We start from the raw sequence: 27,987 nt of genomic DNA, 5'->3' as shown, positions 1-27,987 counted from the left end.
TGCTCGTATTTAAATTTTTTTTTTCAGTTGAAGTTTATATAGTTCTCTAACAGCATTCATCTATAAAAAATAAATAATCATTGAAATTAATAAGCTGGATTAAAATTAAGAATAAAAAAATATTGTACAAAGTAAAAACTTACCATATCATACTCGTTGTAACCACTGACTGGATTGTCGTGGACATTTTTGTAGTATCCTGAAAATTTGTTTACATCACGTTGAAAGTTTGAAAAACGGTTCATCAGAGCACCGTGTGATCTTTTTTCAGTTATCTTGTCTCCTAATTGCCTAATCCAATGTCGTTGAATTCGTTGCCACAATGTACCCATACTTTGATCTGTACCCGTCACTGGATCTTCACCAATCATGATCCATGCTTTGCACAATACTATATCTTTTTCTTCGGACCAATTCCCACCCTTTTTCTTTGAGGGTGGCTGTGATTGAGAAGGTTGAGAGGAATTTTGGAATTGAGGTGTGTATGGGGGTTGTTGAGATGGATTTTGGAATTGAGTTGTGTAAGGGTGAGAAAATGGAATTTGAAATTAAGGTGTGTATTCTGGATAAATTTGGTTTTGGAATTGGGGTTGAGATGTATATTCAGAATGGATTGGATCTTGAGAGTGCCACCCAGAATTGAATTGAGATGGTATTTCGAAGTTTCCATATTGGTTAAAAATAAGGGTTGTTAAATGGAGGTCGCTGATCCATTGAATGTCGAATGATGATGATTTAGTGAAATGAATGTCGAAGGATGAGAGAAATGAGTGCTGAAGGATGAATATTGAGTGAAATGAGTGTTGTATTTATAGAGATTGTTGTATACCCAACGACTATATTCCCAACGGCTATATTCCAACGGCTATATTTCTAACGGCTATATTCCAACGACTATATAAACCACTAATTTAGTCTTTTGTAATTGCTCAAGCCCATTTTCTCTTCCTTCATTCCTCAAGTCCATATTTTCTCTTATTTGATTCCACTACCACTTTTTCTCCTCTTTGAATTCTCAACTTTTATATAAGAAAAAAAATGGCATCATCATCACAATCTTTTCAAATCTCCGAATCTGATTCTTTAGAAAATTCATCAGATTCTGATTGGGAGACGGTTTATCAATTCCATCAAAAAAGGATCAAAACGATTCTGGGTATTTTTACACCTGAGAATCTAAAAGCATTATTTAAACCAAAGAAGAGACTATATATTAAACGTGATCAGGAGGATGCAGCACAACAACTCTGGAAAGATTACTTCGCCGAAAATCCTGTGTTTCCACCTGAATACTTTCGTAAACGGTTTAGAATGCGACGACAGTTGTTTCTTCACATTTTGAACGATATTACAACTCATGACAACTTCTTCAAACAGAAGCCCGATGCTATTGGTCGTATGGGGTGCACCCCTATACAGAAGATGACAGCAGCAATATGTATACTTGCCTATGGAATTTCAGCGGATCTTTGTGATGAGTACATAAAGGTTGGAGAGCGCATTGCGATCGAAAGCCTGAAGAGATTTTGTGATGCCGTAATTGCATTGTATGCGAAGCAGTACCTACGCTTGCCAAACGAAAGCGACATTGCACGTTTACTTCAAGAAGGGGAAGAAAGAGGATTCCCAGGTATGCTTGGCTCTATAGATTGTATGCATTGGGAATGGAAGAATTGCCCTAAAGGGTGGCATGGCACACACAAGGGGAGAGGTCGTAAGCCTACCCTCATATTGGAGGCGGTTGCATAAAAAAATCTATGGATTTGGCATGCTTTCTTTGGTATAGCTGGTTCACACAATGACGTGAATGTCTTAGATCATTCCCCATTATTCAATCGTATCATTAATGGTACAATGCCTCCAGTTAATTACGAGGTGAATGGACATCACCGTACGTTGGGGTATTACCTATCTGAAGGTATATACCCTAAGTGGGCAATTTTGATTCAAACCATCCCGCACCAAAAGAGAAATTGTTTGCTCAAAGACAAGAAACCGTTAAGAAGGATGTTGAATGGGCATTTGGTGTGTTGCAGATAAGGTGGGCTATAACACATGGACCAGTATGTTATTGCAAGAAAGAAGACCTAAGCAAAATAACGAAAACGTGCATCATATTGCACAACATGATCATAGAAGACGAGGGCGACACTAACATTTTGGAATGGACACCTCCAACGGATGAGTCGGTTTACCTTCCACAATATAATCGAGACCGATCATTTTTGGCAGCACACATCTCCACTCGCCTCAGTAGGATTCGCAATGTAGAAAACAATGGAGATCTCAGGAGAGATCTTATGGAGCATTTGTGGAATAAATTTGGCAATGAAGAGGTTTAACGATAATATTGAGTAAAATGTATTTCTTCATATTGTATGTTTGTGATGAATAAAATATTATTTTACAATTTTTTTCTTATATATTTGTTGACAAATTTTAAAGAAAAAAAAAAAAAAATCAAAATCTTAAGGAAAAAAAAAAAAACCATTTCTAACAATATGATATTTTGTTTTAAAAAAATCATATATATTTGTTGACAAATTTTTTTTAAATTTTTTTCTAAAGACCAAGAAATAGAAATCATAAATATTTATTTCAAAATAAAAAATAAAATAGAATAATCAAAATCATAAATTTATTTTTTTACAATAAAAATAAATTACATATAAAAAGAAATTGTAAAGAAAAAAACCAAAAGAAAAAAAAAAAACAAAAAATAAAGGGAAGAGAGCAGTTGCTTGTGGGCCAAAGAAAAAAAAAAAAAAAAGAAAAAAAAAAAAGAAAAGAAAAAGGGACAAGAGCCGTTGCTGCAGGGCATGTGGGGCTTGTTTGGCTCGCAAAGGACTTGTTACCTGTTGCGATGTGCTTTGCTAGCTTTCCTCTGGGTCCCACAGATTGCTTGCTTTATACCAATTCACATACTAGCAACACTGACTCCAGAGCTAGCAAACAAGCCCTTGAACCGGTTGCTCTTAGCCTTTACATCTCATTGATGAGAAGGCTAAGACTTAAACCTAGATTTGTGCTCTTGTTATATAATAATACAATACTCTTGGGACATGACTGAATACCATATTTTTACTAAATAATTTTTTTATAGAAAATAAATTGTGAATTTTATCTACTTTCGCAATTATATTTACTTTATAGCCTTTATTAACCGAAGTGGGATTTGTTTCAGGCAACCAATGGATTGGGCATACAACACACCCTCATAGCATTTCTTGGAGAGATTTTTACCATAGCCTTTGGTGAGCTTTCTACTGAGGTTGCTGATCCTCCTGTTCCTACAGATGATGCTTGTGTTGCTCATTCTGTTATTGCTCATGATGAGGCTTCTACAGAGGTTATTGCTCCTGCTCCTACTCAGGATGCTCATGATGTCATTTCTGTTATTGATCCTAATGAGGCTCATAAGGATGATGAATCGATATACAATTTTGCTGGTGAGGATGACGAATCGATATACAATTCTGCTCCTCCTTTAGAGGATGGCAATTCTGTTGGAGAAGATTACGTCATACCATGCCAGCTTTCTTGTCGCCTTAACAGACGTAGGAATTAGAGAATCTGCTCCTGCTCCTACTCAGGATCATATGCAGGTTGCTCATGTTGTTCCTATTCCTATGGTTGAGGATGATGAATCGATATACAATTATCAACGGGCCAGTAGCCTAGCGGTATCAAACTATTACTTTCCAAAGGAATGTCAGGGGTTCAAGTCTCAAAAAAAGATCATAGTATGTGTGAGTACCAACTATGAAAAAAAAAAAATATTGATATACAATTCTACTAGTGAGGATGGCGAATCGATATACAATTTTGCTCCTCCTTTAGAGGATGGCAATTTTGCTTGAGAAGATTATGTCATATTATGCTAGCTTTCTTGTCGCCTTAACATACGTAAGAATTAGAGAATGCATAAATCAAGCACGCAGAGAAGAAAGAAATGAGTAGAGCAGTGGAGTCAAGTTCTTTCTTCCTTCTGTTTTCATTCCATATGAGACTCCAACTTTGGGGGTTTTACGGACTTGTATTTGACCTTTTACAAAAGTTTAATCTCGGAGTTGTTCACGAATTGACTAAGATTTCCAACTAATCAGATGCGCTTCGAGTGGGTTCGAACACTTTTCTAAGCTTTCAAATCTCGCTTTCTTTGGCTGAACATTTTCAGCAACATGTATTTTCTAGCTTGAAACTGATTAGTCAAGAGGGAGAATTTTAAACCAAAGATTGAATCCAAATAACACCAAACTTCCCAGGCAAAATGAAAGTTCAAAAAAGAGATGATCATCAGTCTCGTCGTTCTTAAACAAATACTAGTATAAGCATAAACCATAATTATTCCTGTCCTCTCCACATTAGAGCACGTTAAAATAGCATCTTGGAGATCAAAAGTAGTAAACAGACCACTTCATTTTGGGTCCGTTTGGCATAGTTTTTACTTTTCCTTTTACACCAAAGAAAAAGAGAAGTAGAAGTAATCACTCTTATTTGACTTATATATTAGTGTTTGGAAACTTTATTATAGAAGAGTTTTTAATACTGTAAGAGCTTTTTTATCTGTTTGGCAAAGAGTTTGCTAAAGCTCTTTTACTACTAACATAACAATCTTGCCCTTCATTCAATTTATCTGTAATAAGCCATGTATATAATAATAATAATAATAAAAAAGCGTTTTAAGAAATTTTATAACAGTGTTTCAATATGCCATTAAAAAATCAATCATTTATACCAAGTTGATGCCCATAAAATGATCTAAATAATAAAATTAATTCTACTATAAATAAATTATTCCTACAGTCAATTATTTAATTATTTTTTTTTCCTTATTTTTTTTTCAACGTAATATATATTTAACTTATTTTTTTATAGTGTTTTGATAAATTAAAAAAAAAAAAAAGGAAACTAAAAACAACTTTATCTTTACTTACCGGGAAAAAAAAACAATGCGTTTCTTATGAGTTCACTTTTTCCCAATTTAATGTTGAGGTGAAAAAAAAAATTTAAGAAGGAATTTTATTTTCTTTATTTTGTTGGCAGAAAAAAAACAGAACAAAACAAAAAACAATGCTTTCCATATAAGTTCACTTTTTCCCAATTCAATTTTGAGGTGAAAAAAAAAAAAAAAACCTAAAGAATGAATTTTATTTTCATTGTGTTTGTTGGTAGTGATCGTCCGTCTTTTATTATGCCTTAGTCTTGAGATTTTTTTTTTTTTTATACCCATCATCAAGTAAATCATATAATATATATATACACATACTACTTGTGTATACCCACAGCAAAACTGAGACAAAATAAAATTAAAGGGAAAAAACATATGATGGATGGTAATGAGTTTGACAATAGGTGCGAAAAAAAAAAAAATGAATTACAGATTGCAACACACACACACACATATATATATATTGTTTTCATCCTTTAGTGATTTACTTAGGATTCTGCAATTTAATGATTTATTGGAGTTTGAACAACAAAGAAGAGAAGCCAAACAAGAATCTTCTTCTGGGTTTCCCTCCGATTGAATGCTCTATTAGATCCGTCCTTTTGAGTATGAAGGGGATACGTAATGTATGTATATTTTTGTTTTGAAAGGGGAGAGGCGAGAATGCAGAGGCCAATTAAGGGGGAAAAAAAATGCAGAGGCCAGATCTGTAACACTAGAGTTTGGAAAGAAAAATAAAGGGACTTTTATAGGGATACATATAGAATTATATTTTTTTTTGTTAAATAATAAAATTGATACACTTGTCATTTAAAAAGTTTTATTAAAATACATAAACTCTTCCCGTATTTCAAAATAGCACTTTCAAAATCAAAGCTCTTTTAAAAAATTTGCCAAAAATCGTATAAAATAACTTTAAAGTCAAAAATTACATTTGTGTCCTTCTCTAAATCTCCGTAAAATGTAAGGTTTTCAACGTCCAACTAAAAGGTGTCTCCAGAATGTGCCAAACTTTTTCAAATGTACCATGAATCTAGGACTCTACGTTAGATCATCTAATCAGCACAAATTTTATGTAAAATTTTAGAAAGACAAATTTTTTTCTCTTATTTTCTGGTGTATGATTACAATTCTTAAAATGTTTTTCCAATATATGTCCCAAACCTAGCAAATGCAAAATCAACAAGCAAACAGTCCACAAATTTCAGTTCGCCATTTTATCAAACTTTAAAAACATGTTTCATAGATATTTTTATTTATTTTACTTACTTTTTTTAAAAATAAATGATTTTTTAATAATAAAATAATAAAATCGTACACAATCATATAAAATGAGTAAATTAACGGGATAAGATAACAATATAGTTATAAATAAAAATAAAAATGAGATATTTTTCCTCCCATCTCTTTCTTTGGTTTTGGATTTTTTTTTCCATCCCTTTCAACTTCTATTATGTAGCCAAGAAAATTAAAAATAAAAACTTTTAGCATGTTGAATGGGTTGGGTTACCCGTATACCGGATTTTTACTGTGCCAATTAATAGTATCATTAGTAGTTTCACACTATCACTCCTTTGTATTATTTATAATTTTCATTCCTTTTTTTGTATATTTTAATTCAACTCTTTATTATTATTTATAATTTTTTAAAAATATAATTGTGAAGTTAAATTATGTTAATAGTTAAAAGGGCTCCAGCAAATTTACTTACTAAATTTTTTTTTTTTGTTTTAAATTCTTTACATCAAAATGCATTCTTCAAAGCATTCTTCAAAGTGAATCTAGTGGAATGAATTTTAGAAATTGAAAGCCTCCCCAAATGGAGTTCTGGAATAGCTTCACAATCATCAAAAGTTCAAAACACTTCCAAATCACCACCTTATAGTCAATCACCGATCCATCAGAACGCCCATTTCTCTGTCCGCCACTCCCGAGTCGACGCACCTAGTCAGTCTCTCAGACTCTCCACAACGAGACCTTGAAAACCCTGGAATGGCCCTCCGTTTGCAAACAAGTCTCGGCCTTCACTTCCACCACCATGGGCTTCGCCGCCGCTCAAAATGTTCTAGCCGAAGCCTGGAGGAGAGCCGGAAGCTTCTGGACCAAACCACCGCCACGATGGCCCTTCCTCAGCAGTTGGATTTTACAGGAATCGAGGACGTGTCGGAGATCGTGAATTCTTCAGTCTCCGGCGAATTGGTCAGGAGTGGAGAGGTTTTCGCAGTGAAGCGAACACTGAAGTCGGCGAGAACTTTGTCCGAGCAGTTGGAGGAGGCTTCTTTGAGTGGTGATTGTTATGAAAGGTAATACGAATCTGTTGTTACTTGCATTGAGTTTGTATTACATACACCTCGATATATATATATATATATATATACGTAAATCTGTGTGTATTTATGTGTATTACCGTATTACGCAGTTTATTTCTGGAATTGCAATTTTTCGATTTGTTAACTGATTTTCAAGCTTGCAATTTATAAATGCCTGCAAAATTAGTTATGATCACTTCCCATGTCGGAAATGGATATCCAAAACTTTACCAAAAAGTTTCTGAGTTGGCGCCTTCTCTGGATGGATTAAGCGTTTAAAATTCTGTCAGCTTTCTAATTTAATATGGTTCAAGATATGTAAGATGAAAATGTTTCAGGCTTCAAAAGTTGTTCTTTGAACTATTTGTGTGTGTAAGAGTTCTTTATCCGAGCATGTCTTAGGTATTGTTTTTTGTTTGGCAGTTGACGTAATCTGGGGGAAGCATACATTATCTAATGACAATCGACCGTCATGGTGTCTCAGTAAGAATGTTCAAAAATTAAAGTTGTTTTTGAAGGATTGCCACATTTGGAATCTAGTTTTCAGTTTTTGTTTCCTTTAGCTTATGACTGAACCGCTGCATTAAAATCTAATTTAGTTAAAAATATGGGCAGTTTCATTAGGTTGTCTATATTCGAACAGGTACTCTTCGCTGTTTGAAATCCTCCAGAATTGCAATTTCCTGGTGGAGTTGGAGCAAAAAATACGATTTTGTATAGATTGTAATTTTTCAAAAATCCTTGATAGAGCCAGTGAGAACTTGGAGATTATTAGGTCTGAAAGAAGAGGAACATGGGAAATCTAGATTCTCTGTTATCAGCTTGAATATTTCAGGATGGTGGCATTGACAGACCATTGATAACTAATCGCCGATGAAGGATGTGTGTTGGTATTAGGGCTTCCCACAAATCTTTGCTTCCAGATGGTGTAGTCCTAAATGTTAGCAGTTCTGGAGCAACATACTTTATGGAACCTAGAGAGGCAGTGGAGTTGAATAACATGGAAGTGAGGCTTTCAAAACTCTGAGAAGGCTGAGGAACAAGCCATTTTGAGCATGCTTACATCGGGAATTGCAGAAGCAAAAATAGATATCAAATATTTGTTGGATAGAATTATTGAACTTGACTTGGCTTTTGCCAGAGCTGGTCGTGCTCAATTGATTAATGGGGTCTGTCCAATTTTAAGTTCAGAGAGTTGTAAGAGTTTTAAATCTAATAGAACTGGCCATTCTTTATCAGTAGACATCAAAGGAATACAACATCCACTGCTTCTTGTGATCTCTCTGAGGAGTCTGTCAGATCTTTCTTCATCTAAATCTAGGAGTGCAGTTGCCTTGGATGAGAGAAAATGTGTGATAATTTCTGAAGTATTATCTGGTGAATCGGATTTTCCTGTGCCTGTTGACATCAAAATTGGATGTCAAACCAGAATAGTTGTGATTTCAGGACCTAATACGGGAGGCAAAACTGCATCCATGAAAACACTGGGCTTGACATATGTCATGTTGAAGGCTGGTATGTATTTGCCTACTAAAAACCAACCAAGGGTTCCATGGTTTGATCTTGTTCTTGCAGTTATTGGAGATCACCAGGTAATAGCTGTCTCTCTCTCTCTCTCTCTCTCTCTCTCTACATATATATATATATGTATGCATGTATGTGTTTGTGTGTGTTCTGGTTTTCTTTTAGTTCTCTGTTTCTGTTTGGTAAAAACTGTTTCATGTTATTCTGAACTTCATATTTTTCAATTGATGTCTCTAGAACAAAGTCTCTCAACTTTTAGTGGGCACCTATCACGGCTTTGTAAGATTTTGGAAGTAGCCTCAAAAGAATCGCTTGTCCTTATTGATGAAATTGGGAGTGGGACTGATCCTTCAGAAGGTGTGGCGCTTTCAGCTAGCATCTTGCAGTATTTCAAAGATAGCGTTTCCTTAGCTGTGGTGACTACCCATTATTCTGATTTATCTTGCCTGGAAGAAAAGGACACTCTATTTGAAAATGCAGCAATGGAATTTTCTCTGGAGACTCTACAACCTACCTATAAGATACTTTGGGGAAGCATGGGTGACTCAAATGCCTTGACTATTGCCAAATCAATTGACTTTGATGAAAAAATAATTGAACGGGCAAAATATGGGTTGAGAGGTTGATGCCAGAAAAGCAGCGGAAGCGGAAAGGAACAGATTAGAATCTCAGGCAAGGCGAGCTGCATCCCTTTATACATGAAGGTTCAGCTGAAGTGTAAAGTTCTCATTATAATTTTTTCCCTGTAGGTATTTTGTTGACGCTTCATTTTACTTCTTAATATGAGATACACATTGGACAACCTAAGAATTGGGATTGGACTTAGTTGAGTTGTGTTAAATATGAAGCATTGGGTCAATTTAGTATTTGAACTGACTCACTTTCAGCTAATTTACAGTGCTGTGTGACTGTTTTGTAAGGTGTTTGTTTATAAGATTGGTTATCAAGCTTCCTTGACTTCTAAGTGTCCTCTTTGAGGGATTTACTGTTATATTAGTAACTTTGGCATTGAAGCTTGTAATGCAACCAGAATGTCATCCACCCACGAGAACATGACTTCATTTATAATTGCCAGTTATGGCCAATTTTTAGGGAGCCTGTGGTTCAGTTATTGTCACGGTCATGATTCTTGAAATTATCATGAATGGATTTTACAGAAATTTTGTGCTTATATGCCATTACTGTGACACACAGGCCAACAGGAACCATTTTGCATTCTCCTAACAAAACTGCACTTTTATCACTTATAAGTTACATTATGTACATTTAACATTTTTTTTTAATGTAAAATTTATTGTCATTGAGGTTTCTTGATTGCAGCGCGTAGACTGTAATTTCCTTTACGTAATGACATCTTATTATTTTCTTGACTTCCTTTTTTTCTTTTGTTTAAATGAAGATCCGACATGAGGCAGAAGATCTTGATGGGCGTGAGGTAGCTCTTAAGGCTAAGGAAACCCGACAGGTTGGACGAGAATTAAGGACTGCTAAATCTCAGATAGAAACAATAAATCAGGAGTTTGAGAATCAGCTTAGATCTGCAAGAGCTGATCAGTTCAATTCACTTGTCAAGAAAGCAGAGTCTGCAATTGCATCCATTGTTGAAACTCGTTGCCCTACTGATGGTTTCTCTGTTAAAGATGCAGATGTCCGCTCTTATACACCACAGCTTGGTGAACAAGTTCATGCAAAGGGATTAGGAAGTAAGTTGGCTACTGTAGTTGAAGAACCTGCAGATGATGACGATACTGTCCTTGTCCAATATGGAAAAATCAGGGTCCGACTGAATAAGAGCAGTATCAGAGGTCTTCCAAATAGCCAAAAAAATGCTGCAACAAGTTGTCACTCACTCTTGAAAAGGAAGGTAAGTAGTGCATTTTGCTGCGGTATGATAAATTTATACGCGGAGAACTTGATTATTTTCGGGAGGTTATGGTGATTGGTGAGGACACAGACCATGGTATTACCCAGGATCACTTTATAACCATTGGTGGATGTTCGCCACGTCCGTGGTGTGGGCCCGTCATAATTGTGTAAGTATAACCAGAATCACTTTATAACCATTGGTGGATGTTCACCACGTCCATGGTGTGGGCCCGTCAGAATTGTGTAAGTATGACAGACTGATATCTGTAAGATGCAGGGAGGAGGATTCCAATGCTTTTCTAGAATGGACCGATTTGGATGAAGAAATACTTGAGACTTAATTTTAACGACAGCTTCTTCAAATTGAGCGGCAATATCCATCGCATTTCACTACAACATTGCAAGACACCTAAGCTGATTCCTATTGTTTATTTAGCAGAAAATATTGACATACATGAGTAATATACCACTACGTATATATTTTTCAGTACCACAATATGCAGCTTCTTGTAGTTTCTGTGTGCATCCCTACGTGTATGGAATTTTCAAAAAAATTAAATTAAAAAAAAAAAAGGTCCTCTTATCTGTGCTAAGTTCTAACAAATCAACCATTGATGTCAAAATGCAAATTTAATTCATTTTAAAAGATGAAATTAAAAGTTGGGCTGAAGCAGTTGTTATGCCGGAAAAATGTTGGCCGTTTTTGAGAAACCCATTGAGAAATCACCCCAGGAGCCTGAGTCTTCCGTTGGTGGGGATGATGAATTTGAAAACCAGGGAAGAGATCTCGGAGATTTTCCGGTCACGGCATCCTGAGACCACTTTTTAACCATCAGAATAATTTATCTTTAAATTGTGAAGACTGTATTCAAATGTTTAATAATTTGTTAGCAGTTTTAGTCCATGAAGAAAAAACGACCTAACGTGCTCACTGGGGAATAGCTGGGGATGGATCCTTGATCTGTTCCGATGACCTCAAAATCATTAGAGAGGCTTGTGGAAATTGTTACAGTCCTTTCCCTCCTGGCTTGTTCTTTTTTACTGTGTTTTCTTTGAAAGCAAAGTGGTATGCCCTGAATTTCAAGGCTATATCTGTCATTTTACAACAAGGTTTTCATTTAACTAGTGTAACAAATTCAGAAGTATTGATTTAGATAACATAATATGGTGTAAGAAATTTTGGTCCACTTGCTTGTATTTGTGAGATTAAACTTTTGCAATAGATGATTGAGCTGGCCATCTCAATCCCTATTGCAAGTTAATTGGGAAATGTTGGCCTTGCCATAAAATAGTATCTGATGTGTGTGTGTGTGTGTGAAGAATACATCCATTATTCTATGATTGATTTGAGCACTTGTTTTCACCATTTGAATGCGGCTTCAATTAAAACTGAACTAGGAGGTCTTATTATTACAATGCATAGACCCACATGACAAATGCCTACACCAGAACTACCCTAAGGACCTGTGCTAACGGGTTGCTCCAAGAGCTGACCAAGAGCCGAGTTGTCACCATGGGCTCCATTGTTATTTGCGGATGAAACTTTGCCATTGGTTTCATGGGGGGATGTGTTGGAGGACCCTTCTGGCCCACCATTTTCGGTGTTGATTCCTCCATCGGTGGACATTTTAGATTGTGCTGACCAAAACCCTATACCAATTGCATTATTTGCATTACAATTACTACCATGACCGTTGTTGTAGCAACTTGCCGGTACGCAATAAAGAGGTCCCAATCCTGGTATGGTGATCCCTCCACCACCTCCTCCTCCTCCGCCACCGCCACATCCATTACAGCTGCCACCGCCAATCCCAGGAAAATTTATTTGACCACCAATGCTACCCCACACCCCACTACTGCCCTGGCCATTGCCTGAGGCATCAACAGAACTCCCACCAGGGGTCAAACCAATACCTGCGCCCCATGACCATACTCCATTAGGTTCTTGGCTATCAGGCTTATCAGCATGCCTGGTCTCGGTGGTGGGGGTGGTGGTGGAAGGGGCTGTGGGTGGTACTCTATAAGCAGAGCTGATTCCTAAGCTTAATATAATCATGAAGGCCATATATGCCCATTTTGATGCTGCCATTGTTAGCTAACCACAGTGCTTTGAGTGACCTAATCCTAGAAGGCCTTATATACCTGAAGTTTTCCATGACTGCATTAAATTCTTGTTTCAGAGAGAGAGAGAGAGAGAGGCCTAAATAGGGGAGGCAACAAAACCGTGAATTGCAGTTCTTAGAATCCAATAAATGAGGCTTGTGTGAGCGAAGTATCAGGTTCTGTTAACGTAATTTTATGATTTCCAAATAAGGGAATCCCAGAAACAGATCCAACATGAATGAGAGACCTCTTACCGTTCTCACACATGCATTCTCATTTTCTCTTCCAAACTCCGCCAAATTTTAAATTGTACAAATTTTGAGCTGAATAATTTAATATATAGGATTTGATTACATTACTAGTAAAATACTAACATAATAAGAAAATAAAAAAACACAACTATACCCAAAGCAAAAACATGCTAGCAACAGCTCACTCAATCTTTGGTAGTATCACATATCAATAAATAAGATATACAGTAAATAATAATACAGGTTGCATGCACCACATATCACGAATATTTCTTGATAAATGATTTGATTTTCACCCAACTTAGTTCTAGATCTTTATGGCCATTTTTCACACTATAGATTAATGTTTCCACTCATAGTAACTGAAGGAAGATATATTTCAAAGGATACAGCAATTTATGAAGTCAATAGTACAATTTAGTGCAAGTGCTGATGTCAAAATAGGGTAAAAAAAGTTCCATCTTTAAATGGACTATAATTTTGTTCAAGAATCACTATATAAGGTGTGGAAAAGAGAAAAAGAAAGAATAAACCAGAGAAGTCAGAAAAACAGGAAACCAAAGCCTGAAAAAATAACACACACGGTGCCTCAATACATTTTTGAGCGGTAAAAACAACAATTTGGAACTTCCATGGGGCAGTCGAGTTGGAGTGGTTTTACCCGATAGCCATGGTTTGGGGGTGATTGTGGGTCTCCGAAGGGATTTATCCTGCCCCACTAGGGACAGGGACACCCTCCATTTTTTTATTTTTTTTTATAAAAAATAAAAAATATATAACAAATTGGGTAACTATGACATGAATATGCACATATCTGCACAAGATCACTGGGTCAATCTTTGCAACTCATTTTGGTTATTGAAAGTTTCAATAAGAAGGGGAGGAGCATACTGTGCAGTTCCTTGATGCTCATCAGAATCTTGGCAGAAGGAAAGGATTATGGTGTCTATAGACATCTCTACCACTGCAAAGAAAAGGGTTGCAACAACATAGCTGAGAGCCCAGCATACCTGCATAAATGCAGCCATTAACAACTTTTTACTGGTATTTAATTCATTTTCAGTATCTAAAAAAACATGGAAGGAAATAACAGATAAATGATAGCGTAATATCTTTGAAGTGCTAAGAACCAAGATGAAACACTAACTTAAGCTTTTGGAGTAGATGGTTATTAACATGGTATCAGAGCCAAAGATCTCGAGTTCAAACCCCACCGTCACCCTAATTAAAAAATTGAAAAACACGTGTTGGATCAAAAAGAAGGCCACACGTGAGGGGGTGTGTTGAAGGATATAAATATAAAAGTTGCGCCCTCTCTAATAGCTTAAGCTTTTGGAGTAGATGGTTATTAACAAACTATTCTGTAAAATTTTAGAAAAAAATATCAATAACAACTACGAGAAGAGAGGATGCAGTCTACATACTACCTAAATCTGAATCTTATTCACTCTTATCTCTAGATATGTTTTTTTTATCCATACATAGGACCCAAGCCAGTATTTATTTATTTTTTCTTAGTCCAAGCCAGTATATGCAAGAGCTGCATATTTCATTCACTGTTGAATCAAATATAATTTTGAAACATGATTGAATGATAGAAAACTTACAAGCACCGGAAACAGTGGTGAGGAGACCTTCTTGTGGGAAGATCTGTACTTTTGAGTATCCAACATGAGAAAAGCAAATAGAGCACTTGAGAGGCTCACACATAATTTTCCAAGGAAAAGAATTACGTCTCCAATCACATTCACCTTCCCTATCCGAAGAATGTTATTCCTGATAATCCTTGTTGCAATTGCAGAAGAAGTAAAGAAATTTTCACCCATTATGGCAATCTGCAAAGAGAAGAAGAAATTCAAAAAAATCAACTGCCCTAAAAGTTTTAGTATGACTTGTTTAAGTGGAAAAAACAAGTTTTGGTTTAAATAAAATTTATATTGAAAATTTATAACCAAATCCAAATTCATATCAAGTTATATAGGATTTTATAACTGAAAAATAATATTACAAGAGATCGAATTACCGTTACGTAGGCATTGCGGTTCACAGAATTGATGCTCCAGTCGATACATGTAAGGCTGCACTGAGAAGAATAAAATGCCATCTTTCCCAACCAATTTTGAGGTCTGGCATTAAAAACTTTCAGTTTCCGGCGGATTGACTTGAGTATAGAGCGTATAGATTCAATGAATGAAACAATTAAAGAGCCTATAGCCACAGATCCTAGACTGTATTGCATGAGCCGCTTCATTGAAGAAAAGACTGGAAGAAATTGAACTTCTTGCTGCATGAAAAAAGTAATGCCTTTTACTTGGAGAGGTTATGAGCATAAATTTTTTTGTTAGAAAATTGAAGAGAGAGAGAGAGAGGGAGAGTTAAGAGCTTATAATCCCAATTTTGTCAAATAATTTGTATAAATTTGTCAACTACAATGCAGAACTTCCACAACTCCAATACTCAGATCAACGGCGCTATCTGAATCAATTGTGCAGATAATGATGTGTTAGTGATGTTCTTATATATGGTCTAGCAGCTTACCAATGTTTCACCAATAGCCCAATAATTAGAGGAAACCGATCCTGCAATAACAGTACAAGAACATGCTATAATAAACTGTGTGGCCCAATAGCACCCAAAGAGGTGGAAAGCAATGGCAACTCCTATATGAGGAGTGTAGTGGATGCTATAACCACAACAGCGATCACAGTTCACCTGCTTAGAACCAAGATCATAAGCACAACAATTTGACTTGCAGTTAGTTTGGTGGACTTCTCCAGAGCTGAAAAGATGGAGAGCAGCAGATAACCAGATCATGTAAAAGATTGCCAGTATAACATATGGTATGATAGGAAAAACAATGAGAGCTCGCACTTCTCCTATTACTTTGGCAGCAACCTGCATATAAATCAAGTGGTGTCACAAAATTACATGGTCTACATAGTTAATCTCACTTTAGTTCATATAACCAGACGAGGATCTTAAACCTACCTAACAAACTTTAGAAGTTTGAAATAAACAAGGAAAAAAATAAAATAAAGAAGGAATATTTCACTATTAGCAAACAATTTTATTTTTATATGTTACACTATTAGCAAACACTTTTTATCATTATACTTGCCTTCAAGACCGATGTTGCCATAAGGATGCGCCTGACAATCGCAAGTGAAGAGAGGACAGCGATGACCATTACAATGGTCATAATAGCTGCAACACCACGAAGGTGACTTAGCTCCTGTAGAAAAAATGAATAAAATGAAATAAAAAATTGAAACTCCCATATAAATGTGCTTTCTTATTGATGTGGCACTTACTTTCCCAGATAAATGATAATAAGGATCATGTTTACCAATGATTGGGGACACGGCATCATTCCCAATCCATCCAGCTACAAGCACAAATTAAAAATGGAATTCAGCTTTAAACCAATTGTGATTGCAAAGCATCAATGAGGTGTATAACCGAATAAACTTGGAACTGCAACTTTCCATAAAGATTTAGAATCCCTTACTCCAATATTATTAAGAAGTGGTGAATATGCAGGCTATGGAAAATACAGAAAGGAAAATATTTACAACAGGCATATCAGTAGACATGCATACAGCAGAGGAACTTTGTTTTATTGATCAAGCAGGAATTTTGTAAATAATAAAATATAAAATAAGAAGGTATATGGACCCAAAAGCTCAATTATTTACCATCGGCATATCAGTAGATATGTATGAGCAGGGGAATTTTGTTTATTTTATCAAGCAGTACCTTTTTAAAAAATAAAATAAGAAAATAAGGACGATAGTCCCAAAAACGTGAGGGGGGCTTGAGCTAATGTCTTAATTAGGTATAATATGACATAGAATCATCTAATAATATAACATCGAACAGATGATTCTTGTCTGTTAAAGTGCCACAAAATAGGTTCTGCGAAGTGCCAAAGCTTTATCCGAAAGGATTAACTCAATTTCATATATATATATATATATATGAACCTAAACCCAAAGCTTAAATTACTTAGCCTTGGCAGTTTGAATCAACTCAAAAACCTAAAAACACTCAAGAAAGGATCAAAGTTCAACACTAGCCAAAAGATGGGTGGATAGTTCCCATAATTAAAATAATATTTGGAAATGATATTGGACCAAGATCTCAGCTTTTTACAGGTATTGTTACAGAACTTTTCTACAGGAATGAAGTAGAATCAGATGTTCAAATATCACCCATTCATGCGACCATTCCATAATCCAAATATTTGCTTTGTCTAGCGTGTGGGATCCGTAAGATGTCCGGTACTAATCCTATGCTTGCCAATCACGTAAATTAGGTTTTTTATTAATGGATACTGTTCAAATCAAATTTCCTTAACAGAAAACATAAGTTAAGATCAACCCACGATAATAGGTTTTAGAAGTTTGTAAGCACTCTGTCCAATGGCTGAATACTGCTTTGTTGTGCTCCAGGTTCTAATGTTTAATTAAAGCAAATTATTTTAATGGATTTTGTAAAATTTGTTAAAAGAAAGTCAAATCAAGCGACAGTTAGGACCATCACTAAAATATTTTCATTGGTGTGAATAATCTATAGTTGATGTGGTTTTCTTGCACCTTATTCTATTGAGTTTGGTGCTTACCTTCAATTATGTTGTGCAGTATAAGCCATATTTTCTACTATTTAATTGATGTTTCTATTTTACACTTTAAATGCAATCTTAGGATCCAAGGAGACTAAGTATAAATCCTTCAAAATAATAGAGCACTTCGCAGTACTAGTAATTGAAATTAGGCCTTAACACAATATAATAGCAATAAGAAAAGGCAACAAAACATAAATCTGACCTTTTAAGTAGCAGAACATGGTGACTGATACTATAAGAACATTAAAGAGGAAGACTGTTATCCAAGTCATCCCAGAAACAAAATGTCGAATCATTAACAGCCAGACCACAGACAAAAACACCGGTATGATTCCTCCACAAACAATCAGTACTGGCCATGCCTTTCCAATATCAGCAACATACCTCTGCGGAAATAAGTAGATTATATCTTTTCAGACTGTCAGAAAATGTGTCATTTATGGCCGATCGAGAAGATAGAGAACACATAATCAGGGAAAAAATGAGAGCATGTATTGGTCACTGCAATAAATGACAGATACTTTGGAGTTTTGACTATAGCATCAGATATCAAGATGGGCTACTTGGATAAAATCTCTCTTTTTGTGATTGTAGTACAGACGAGGCTAGAAAAGATCTAAGAATTAATTTCTCTTTTATTCTATTCCGTAAATGAAATAAAATTCTCAGAAGCACCATAACAGAATTATTATCATATGCTAGAAAATCTGACTCATGATGTACATTGCAACTCAAGCATTTATCATATTGAGTAAAAAAGTAAATAGGAATGTAAGAATAACTTTTCATTTATTCATCTAATTTATAAGGCTTCCAGTTCCTTACCTTCAATACAGAAGATCTAGAGTTGATGGATTTGTGAATTGATTTATCTATTAGAATATCTTCATTGATAGTTACTCCGCCCATCAGGTGCCATTGCAGCAGAGACACATTTGACACCCGTGCAATAAATTGGCACCTCCAAAAAACTGTTGAAAATTAAAACAAAATAAAATCTCCATGTAATTTGATACTCTAAAAAAAAAAACAAACAAACAAACAAACAAAAACTTGATGATGTGGGACAAAAACTGAGTTGAAAATGGCTCCATTTTCTCTACTATTGACATAGATGCTTAAAATGAAAACACAGAAACACAAGAGGAAGGTGATACCGTGATACAACTTGAACTTTTCTTTCATGGACCAAGGCAGCTGTCACATGCCTATCCAAATTATAAACTTTGGCATGAAAGCTGTGATGGAAACAGACAAGTTTACCAACACTTGGACACTTACCATTTACACTTGGAAAAAGGACAGGATAACAGGGACCCTGAAGTTGGAGGGAAGCGTTTCTCATATCTGGCGTAAGGAAATCGAAATAATCATAATTCCTTTGAACCCATTGATCCATTGATAGGTGAATATCTCCCTGTGGATAGTCACAGACCCATCTGAGTGAATCTTCTGATGCGATAGGACAGTTCTTCAAGCAGATGCTTCTAGCATCTTCTAGGTCGAACTGGCTATTCTTCAAGCCACTTTGATAGACCTGGTTGGGATTTACCCAATATTTGAGTTCCAATACATGAAGATCAGGATCTGCATGCTTGTCTCCGCATACATTCCCTTTGTAGTCTAAACCATATGTTAACCTGGTCAAATATACACAGTCAAAATGCATGGAAACTGATAGAAGAATATTTATAAATAAATAAAAAAAATATATGTGCAGGGGTATGTCAATATCATTATTGGGAGATTGATTATGAACAACACCTCAGAGCACGTGTATTATTTATATTCCTCCCACTTTCACTTTTATGTTTATAACTGTACTGAGAGGAACCATGAAACCATTCAATAAGGTTTATAATCATTGGCTAGTGAGTCTACCAGAATCACGAGACAGAGACAGAGATACTTGTGTCAGAACTAATGTTTTGACTTGGATGTATACACAGACAAACAAACAATATAATTTTTCATCTCATTGTGCCCAGGGGGGTGTTTGAAGGGATGGGATGATCAAGAAAGGGCGGCAAGTGCAATTCCTTTAATCCGATATAAGCAAATTCATCTAAAGTCTTGCTGTAATAACTCTTTAAACAAAATTCTTTGAGATGTATCTGTTCTAGAAGGCACTAAAAGTGCATCCCATCCTTGCCAACAACAATTAAACAATTGCATATTCCAAGAACTTAATAATTTCATATGTAAGGTATTTATTGTAAAATTATCAAACAACCAAACAATCATTTATTGAGTTGGACAGTTGAGCCATAAACTGATTTTACAGGTGGATATCATTTGTGGTAGCACAATAATCATGATATAAGTTGAAACTCTTTCTTTCTCATGAACTTCTATACTAACGTCATCTGCACTTGTCATTCTTAAACACAAAATGATAATAGTTAGTATTAAGTATGAAATTTGGTGTTCTGGTAGGCTGGATTGGTATCAGCAGTATATGTGGTGGAAATAGTAGCCATTTGGAACTCGTAATCAACATGTACAATTTAATCTTGAGAAGTCACATATAATCCACACCAACAACTAACGTGCAATAACTCCGGGATTAAAATTTTTGAAAGCACCATTCTAATATTAGGGTTTTAACCCAACTCAAATTCAATTGCAGTCAATCCATCCCTGTAACACCCATCCAACTAAGTGGGATAACTAAATTACAAACCATACACGAAGATGACAGATTTAACGCAACAATTGCACAACTATAAAGGTAAATTACTCCTAAAAATGATTAATTGTTCATTAAATCAGGAAACTTTATATTCAAAATTGTTGTTCAAAACACTAGAGATAATACCCAAAAAAAAAAAAAAAAAAAAAAAAAAAAAAAAAAAAAAAAACCACATATATGTAAATCATAACACTGCATACCCATTTTAGTGATTCAGATAATGTGTGTGTTTGTGTGCGTAGAAAGAGAGAAATTTGGTTATTACCTTAGTGGTTTACCTTGATTAAAGGCAAAGCTGGAGTTGACTATCATTGCAACCCAGAAAGCAATAAAGAGGATGAGAAAGGGAACATCTCTGCATTTTCGATTTTGCATTATGATCTCAGTCCCACTCACACGATCAGTACTTCCATTCAATGAAGGGTACCTTCCTATCACTGGGCCCAATGGAGTCCCCATCATTCTCACCTTAATTTGCCTATATCAGTTATACGAATTCATAAATATGTGTGTAATTGTGCGCGTATCAATATTCGTAACAGTAGAAGGAAAGAGATGAGGTTTGATTTGGGGAGCTTGAAGAAACTGATAGAGAATGTAGTGTATGGCAGTGTGTGAAAACACTGACAAGCGGTATGGAATTTCCTGTTTTTTCCCTCATTGGAGTGGGACCCTTTAGAAGGTGGTTTTAACCTTAAAAGGAGTTTATTTCGATATTTGTCCATAGAGCGTTTAATCTTCTTAAAAAGCTGTAATTTATTTTAGGATTAAGTCTAAAATACCCCTGAATCATGGGAGTTTTGCAATTCACTCCAGAAACTATAAGAAATTCTCCTGAATTTTTAATTTGTTACAATTTGCCCAGGCCACCGAAAAATAAAAAGACGATGCTGCCCTGAATTGACTTATTGATGTGGTAAACACAAGAGATAACAGTGTAAACACACACATACATATATATATATATATATAACATATGATGAACTCACCACCAGCCCATCCCCGCTGGATCCGGTGAGTTTTTGTGATTTCGGCGCAAATCAGAGACTGGCACAGCAGTGACGGATCCGGCGTTATTCCACCGCTGCTAGTCGCCGGAGCCCAATCTGTGGCTCAGTGACGGCGAGGGATACGGCCAAGATTGTTGCAAAAAATGGTGGTCGAGTGGACGGATCTCGATACCGAGCAACCTCATCGCCGGAATCGCGCCATATCCTTGCCGCCTCATAGTTTCCCCTGCCCCTCATTCACAGACCACTTACGAACCCTCATTCACAGACTCTGCTAGTTTTTTAGGCTGAGAAATTACAGTGACCTTGTCAAAAACTACCATTATCGTCGTCTTCGAACAGAACGATTTCAGTCTATCATTGTCTTCGTTCAGAGATCGAAGCGAGATAGAGGTTCTTGGTGGTGACCTAGAATCGACGACTGTGATTCACTGTGATGGTCCATTATCTGGTGGAATGGGTCGGCATGATGGTGATTGTTGTAGTGATCATGTACCGAAGTTTGTGGGTTGGATTTGTCTTTGAAATTAGGGTTTGTGAGTAGATCTGATTAGTGATGGTGGTAGGGATGGAGGTAAAAATTAGGTTCGGTCAGTAGTGGGTTGTGGTTGGTGGTCAGATCAACACCGCTATGGGATCTGCTATATTATTCATTCGGGTTCAGATCAAGTGGGGTTGTTTGGGTTTTGGTGACGGTGAGGCAGGCGAACAACGACGGCATCAACTTGGTCTTCAGCGTTGTCTTCCGCTATCGACTTCGGTGAGGAAGAAATATGGCCGACTTCGGTGACCTCGGCGAGACTGAACTAGTGAAATACTGCCCGGCGAGACGTGGACTGAACAAATGGCAAGGGCAACACAACAGAAAGCTTCGATGACGGTGATGGCTTCACAGAGAGCATGGACTGAACATATCGGCAAGGAGCGGGCCACGACAGTCGGCGGAGCTCTCTGCCATGGACTTGTCGCAGCTCTGTAGAAGAATCATGCACCGACGAGGATGCTTCGCGGCGTGATGGCAGCGGTGAGCTTGCCTTTGGATGATGGAAATTAAGGGCATTTTAGTCCTTTCATGCGTCCAAGGACAGTATGGTATTTTAAAATAAGTCAATTATTTTTAACGGTCAACATTCCCATGAACTTGGCCAGATGGGTGATCTGTAATTTTTTTACATACTTTCTTGCATTTTTAAAAGTTCAGTCAGTTGCAAGTTTCCCAGTTCAGGAAATTTTACTCTTAAGCCTTTATTTTATTTTTTTTTATTTATAAAGTGCATGTATAGCAATAGTGTTACACGATGATTTATATTACTGCTCGTGTGGGTGAAGACTCCCAATGGTACTCATCAAACTTTAAATATATAATTTGTTTTTGTTGTCATACAAGAAATTGGTATGAATGTTTGGAAAAAAGGAATTTTGACAGTGTAGTTGTTTAAGATTCTCAGTGATTGAGAGGAGACAGTGTAAAAATCTTTGTTGTGTCATGACTCATGACTTGTTTAATCCTAATCCAAATAAGATTGAAAGGAGTTATTGTAGTCTAAATAAACTTATAAGTTTATCAGTGTTAAAAAATAAATAAATTAAGAAATAAATTAAGAATAAGTTTATTACCAGAGCTCAGATTAGATTGACAAAGTACTTGACAATTTCTCAACTCCACTCCACCTCTTTAAAGTCAAAGAAAAATACTTTTGAGTCATTTTACTAACGTTTTCATTTTCTAACTTTTAATTTTTTCAAGAGTAAAATTATAATTTAATAATATTTAATAAGTAGATTTTATTTTTAATATTTTAAAAGTAAAAAACAGAAAGTAAATTTAATAATTTTAATTTTAATTTTACTTTCATGATATCTTCCTCTCCCTAAAATTGTTATCTTTTGATTTTAATTTTACTTTCATGATATCTTCCTCTCTCTAAAATTGTTATCTCCCTCTCTCTCTCATTTTTTTTAATCTGGGTTTGATGTAATAGCTGCTCACTACTTAGCAGGTATTCTATCCAACAATTATAATTTAGTCTCATTTTTATCTTTTTTTCATTCGATAAGAATCTGATTGCTTAGAATAGTTTCAATAAATCCCAAGTCATCCAAGTTGTTCCAACAGCTATGGCAAGTAGGGCAAAGAAATTGTGAGTTTCAGACTTCAAGTAACGTACCGAAAAGAAGAGAAGGATTGGACAATGACCCTTCATCCCCTTTGCTTCACGATAAGCAGCATCTAACTTTCTGTTTCCAAGGGTTGTGCTAGCCCAAATGCTGTATTTAATACTTTTGTGAACATTGTCTTTGTTGAAAGACTTGATGATGAAAAACTTCGCATTCTCGTAATTTATGACAAAATCTGGATGGTTGTACAGATCAAAATGAACCCCAGAGGTAGACACACTATCTCTGTTAAAATGGGATAATGAGCTCTCTTCAGAAGTGTTCTTGCCCTTTGGCTTTGAAGCCTTAGGTCTGCGATTATGATCACTAGAGATACCATGTGAATTAGTAGAAAGGAAAATTGAATCACGGTCCCTTTCTCGTCTTCCGCCTTTGTCAAGAGTGAGTCGGTTGCCATGATTAGCCCCTCGTTTCGGGTTCTTAAGAAATTCATTGATTATACATATATTCACTACTGCTTGCTACGCCCTAGCTAAACAAGAAGAAATCGAAGCCCTATGAGTACAGAGTATGTGTGTGTGTGTGTGTGTGTATAGGAGGAGTGAGTTTCATACATGTCACAGGGATGGGTATATTGTTGATGGGTTTAGAGAGGAGAGAGATGGTTGTGGGCAGTGGCAGGAGGTGGCAGGAGGCGGCGGCCATGGTCGGGAGCAGGCGAAAGCGGGGAGGAGGCGGATGGGCAATGGGAGGATTTTGGGACTTTTTAGTTATTTATTTATTTATTTTGGTCCCTTTCTCTAGTTCGAAATCATCTAGTTCACGTGAGGAAATATTGTATTTATAAATTTTTATTTTTTTTTTATTGTCATTAACAAGAAACTCACACACCCACTTTGTCCTTTATAAACCCCAATCTTCACCATCCATTTTGAAAAATAAAAAATATATTATTGGACCACAAGTTCCTTGGTGAGAATTACTTATCTTGATCTGTATAATTAAAGTAACTTAGTTAAATTAACATATACTAACTTATACTATTAAGTAAATATTTTTGATAATTTTGCAACAAAATTATCAAAAATGTTTATCATTTCAAATTAAAAAAGAATATCATTTAAATAAGTAAGTTACGTGATTGGATTTATTTTGATAAATCATGACTTATGTAACCTCTTAATAATATTAGTGACCCGCCTCAAACATCGTCTCACCCGTACCATTAATTTCAGGTTCAACTCTTCTCGGATTTGTATGGCAAACATGGTCTATGACCAAATGAGTGCATCGTGATATTGTTCTCGACTCAAAATTAGTCGAATTAGAGACATTGTGATTTATATAAATTTTAGTCTAAGAAATTCCCTTTGTGATGTCAAATGTTATTTAGGGAATGTTTTTTCCATCTTGTTGAGTAAAAGAAAAATCAGCCCATAAGTTTCATTAGATTATTTGAATTTATGAGATTATGGATATTTGACTACCAACATTGAATTTTGATGATCAAATTATCAAAATGCTGGATGAAAAGCATGCCATGAACAATACTACAAGACACTGTTTGGCATTTTTTTTAAACATGTCACTCACTCACTCACTCAGCATATATATATATATAAATCTAACATAGCCTCCGAATTTTGCATTGATCATGATTACCCATGTACTGAGAGAGACATTCCAACAGCTTCAACTCTAGTGCTTTGAAATGTGATATCTGCATTTGTAGCTCGAGCCTCTGTTTCCTCAGGTTGTTGTTCTCCTCCATGAGTAGGAGACGATTGTTCTCCTCCGCCGCTGTCGACGCTGCATTCTCTTCAGAAGAGGCTTTTAGGTATGCCGGAAAGGCGCTGGGCTCACACTTTTTCCGGCTGATCTCCACCAGCAGATGCCTACACCCTTTTTGGAACTTGTCATGCTGGAATTCCCACCGTTTCGATGCTGTTTTCTTGAAACCCTGTTTTGCAAGGTTAGAGTCAGACAGATGACTCAAACTCAAAAATAAATGCATGTGACAATCTATGTATGCCAAGTACATATTCATTGTCCTTCGCTTCCCCCTTCCCTAATGAAGTAGAAAGTTTTCACTTAGTAGTCGGCATTCTATAAGCGACTTGTCGAGTCTACTTCTTTTTAGCTTGACATGTTATGTTATGATATGATTAGACTATATTATTAAATTTGATATTAGTGTAATTCAATCTAAATTATTTTTTAATTTATTAAGTGCGTCCCATTACCACATATAACAAGTGAGAAAACTGAGATATTATATTAGGAGATATCTTAAAATTTTATATTCTGAAGATGCCACGGGCTAAAGAACCTGACATTTTTGTTTGTATTCAAGTGGGGCGGTTTAAGGGGAGAAAAAAAGATGAAATTTAGTCAAAGTTGGTTTCCTAAAACAAAAGGAACCTACCGGAGTGTTACTATTTTGACCGGAGTGTTACTATTTTGACTTTGAACACTTATTATTCTAACATGACACTTGCCATTAATTAATGTGTTGAAACCAATAAGTAATTAAGATTGAATTAGTCCATCACCAATAATTCAGAGCAGAGATCTTTGGATCACGACGGACTCCTCCTCAAGTGGGACCAGATGGAGCTAAAACACTGACCATGGGACCCACATGAGATAGAAGAAGATCACACATTTGAAACTTTCACGAGGTTCAGATCTCTGTTACTCTCAGAGATATCGTAATGCTTTTTGACTCCTATTAGTCCTTTTACCTCTCTTTCCAAGAACTTGTACTAAAAAGCACTTTTGAGCTAGACATCTCGTTTCTTCTCAAAACTTATTTTCTCCACATTATTCTACCATTTGATGTATCGGTCTAACAAAAAAATAAAAAATGGAGTGCAAATTAATATCACTACCCTAATCTACCAGTCCATGGTGCTTTCTCATCAAAATAGGTTATTTCAAATTAGAATTATGCAATCTTTTTAATTGATTCTTTTATCACATTATATATTTTAAGTGGTTGAATAGACCCTTTGAGAACAATGGAATAATCAATAAAATTATCAAAGATTAGCATTCTTTATTTCTATTCAACAACTCATGAATAGTTCTTTGATTTTGAGTAAGGAATTCTTGTATCTTCGCCTTAGAATAAATGGAAGAAAACGGAGATGGTTCGATATATATAGATTCAAGTCCTAAATGTCCCAAGTGTGGGCAAAAGGAATAGTGTGGGTTGCTTACTTTAAAAATAAATAAATAAACTTACCCTAATAATCTAATTATTTAAATTTTGTTGAAAAGATTGAATGAGGGGTTGTGTAAGCATAATAAGTTTGATTAGATGTGTAATGAAGTAAATATGAACCGTTTTTATTGGTATGCATTAATTGAAGCAGGATCAATGATATTTGTGAATGCAACTACATATATCATCCATATGTGTGTATGCATGTATATACATCACACAAAGAGAGAGGAAATTAAGAGTGTGACGTACATAGGTATTAAGCTGACGAATGAAGCTTGAGAAATTATTGTGCTTGAAGTATCTGGGCAGCATGAGCTCCGAGAACTCTGCCGGAGACCACACAACAAAGCCGGTGCCCTCGCCATTCCACGACACGATCCTCCGGCCACCACTTGCCTCTGATCTTCCTGTACCTCTGATCTCTTCTTCTTCGTCTAAAAGATCATATGTTTTTGATAGAAACGGAGCCGGACACTTTGACTTGGGCCACGGGCCAACTTTCCGGCTAATGATCCCCCGGTCGGCCATGTCGGTGGACATGATTAAGTGCGTCCAAACGGTTCCTTAATTTAGTACCTCTCCTTCTGCTTAGACCACCTCCTTGGAAACTACTAGTGCTGTGGAAGGTGTCATTTCTTTATCTACACTTTCTGCTGGATCTCCCTCAAGAAAATACTGCTGCATGCGTAAAACACAAATATTCCAAACAGTGGACTTTTTTTTAATGAAGATTTTTAATAAGAAATAGGAGAGAGCTAGGTTTCAATGGCTACGTAGAAGAATGGAAGTTTCATGTTTTTGGTTCAAGACAGTGACACGGACTACAATAACGTGCTCCTAACCCCCAAAGACTTATATAGAGTTTAGACTAATAATTAAAAAATATATTAAACTCGATTCGACGCAAGATCAACCGTTAGATCATGTGAATCACGTTGTAGGACTCACATATTGTAGGACTCATAATCTAACGGTTAAATTGCTTGTACACCTTAATAGGTACTATAGCATATCTCATGCTACTTAATAGCTACTATATCTCATGTTATTCAAGTCAATTCGATCAAACAACCAATCACTCTAATTTATTATTTTTATTATCGTGAGATGCATCTTGTTGGAATAAGATGCAAGATGTTTCGGATGGAACAACCAATCACTCTAATTATATATTATTTTGATATTTTCCTTAGTTACATCATAAGAACTATGCAAATATACTCTTGGCGTGATGGAGGTAAAATTGTTTTCATTCATCATGGATCATGAACGATTATTATTTTTATATATAGTCACCTAATTACAATTCT

General features: G+C 35.8%; 3 protein-coding genes and 1 pseudogene across 4 annotated transcripts; 1 reads left to right on the top strand and 3 right to left on the bottom strand.

Annotated features, from left to right (window-relative positions):
- Window positions 1–1,038: 1,038 nt before the first annotated feature.
- LOC132281533 (uncharacterized) lies at window positions 1,039–11,365 on the top strand (annotated as a pseudogene).
- Window positions 11,366–12,106: 741 nt separating this feature from the next.
- LOC132281527 (uncharacterized) lies at window positions 12,107–12,739 on the bottom strand. Its single transcript, XM_059783228.1, has one exon. It carries the CDS (start codon window positions 12,737–12,739, stop codon window positions 12,107–12,109), a length of 633 nt encoding a protein of 210 aa, XP_059639211.1.
- Window positions 12,740–13,340: 601 nt separating this feature from the next.
- Window positions 13,341–20,956, bottom strand: LOC132316523 (choline transporter protein 1-like). 2 transcript variants are annotated; one of them, XR_009483930.1, is made up of 11 exons: window positions 20,586–20,956; window positions 18,910–19,268; window positions 18,454–18,599; window positions 17,831–18,014; window positions 16,316–16,389; window positions 16,123–16,236; window positions 15,543–15,899; window positions 15,028–15,288; window positions 14,612–14,839; window positions 14,152–14,225; window positions 13,887–14,014 (listed from the first exon to the last, which is right to left on the bottom strand). XR_009483930.1 is itself a non-coding variant. In XM_059814998.1 (10 exons), exons 1-10 carry the CDS (start codon window positions 20,780–20,782, stop codon window positions 13,829–13,831), a joined length of 2,106 nt encoding a protein of 701 aa, XP_059670981.1. In that variant the 5' UTR covers window positions 20,783–20,955; the 3' UTR covers window positions 13,341–13,828. The 2 variants fall into 2 exon arrangements, 1 of the variants encoding a protein (XP_059670981.1); XM_059814998.1 differs by lacking the exon at window positions 14,152–14,225 and having other exon boundaries at window positions 13,341–14,014; window positions 20,586–20,955.
- Window positions 20,957–24,940: 3,984 nt separating this feature from the next.
- On the bottom strand, window positions 24,941–27,488 carry LOC132269571 (heat stress transcription factor B-2a-like). Its single transcript, XM_059770840.1, has 2 exons — window positions 26,927–27,488; window positions 24,941–25,408 (listed from the first exon to the last, which is right to left on the bottom strand). Exons 1-2 carry the CDS (start codon window positions 27,215–27,217, stop codon window positions 25,073–25,075), a joined length of 627 nt encoding a protein of 208 aa, XP_059626823.1. The 5' UTR covers window positions 27,218–27,488; the 3' UTR covers window positions 24,941–25,072.
- Between the last annotated feature and the right edge of the window lie 499 nt (window positions 27,489–27,987).

The sequence above is a fragment of the Cornus florida genome, unplaced genomic scaffold, assembly GCF_030987335.1.
Source record: "Cornus florida cultivar Cherokee Brave unplaced genomic scaffold, ASM3098733v1 CherokeeBrave_3.0.0_Hap2_Chr01, whole genome shotgun sequence".
In the NCBI taxonomy this organism is placed as follows: domain Eukaryota; kingdom Viridiplantae; phylum Streptophyta; class Magnoliopsida; order Cornales; family Cornaceae; genus Cornus; species Cornus florida.
Note: the sequence above shows the minus strand (reverse complement) of the source record. Positions and strands in the feature narration are given on the sequence as shown.

Bases quoted from the DNA above. Each gene is read 5' to 3' on its own strand.
- LOC132269571 (XM_059770840.1), bottom strand. From the start codon at position 27,217: ATGTCCACCGACATGGCCGACCGGGGGATCATTAGCCGGAAAGTTGGC. The intron at 25,409-26,926 runs GTACGTCACACT...CTTGCAAAACAG, and splicing joins TTCGTCAGCTTAATACCTAT to GGTTTCAAGAAAACAGCATC.
- LOC132316523 (XM_059814998.1), bottom strand. From the start codon at position 20,782: ATGATGGGGACTCCATTGGGCCCAGTGATAGGAAGGTACCCTTCATTG. The intron at 16,390-17,830 runs GTCAGATTTATG...TTGTGCTTGTAG, and splicing joins CATGTTCTGCTACTTAAAAG to CTGGATGGATTGGGAATGAT. The intron at 14,840-15,027 runs GTAATTCGATCT...TTCTCTTTGCAG, and splicing joins ACCGCAATGCCTACGTAACG to ATTGCCATAATGGGTGAAAA.
- LOC132281527 (XM_059783228.1), bottom strand. From the start codon at position 12,739: ATGGCAGCATCAAAATGGGCATATATGGCCTTCATGATTATATTAAGC.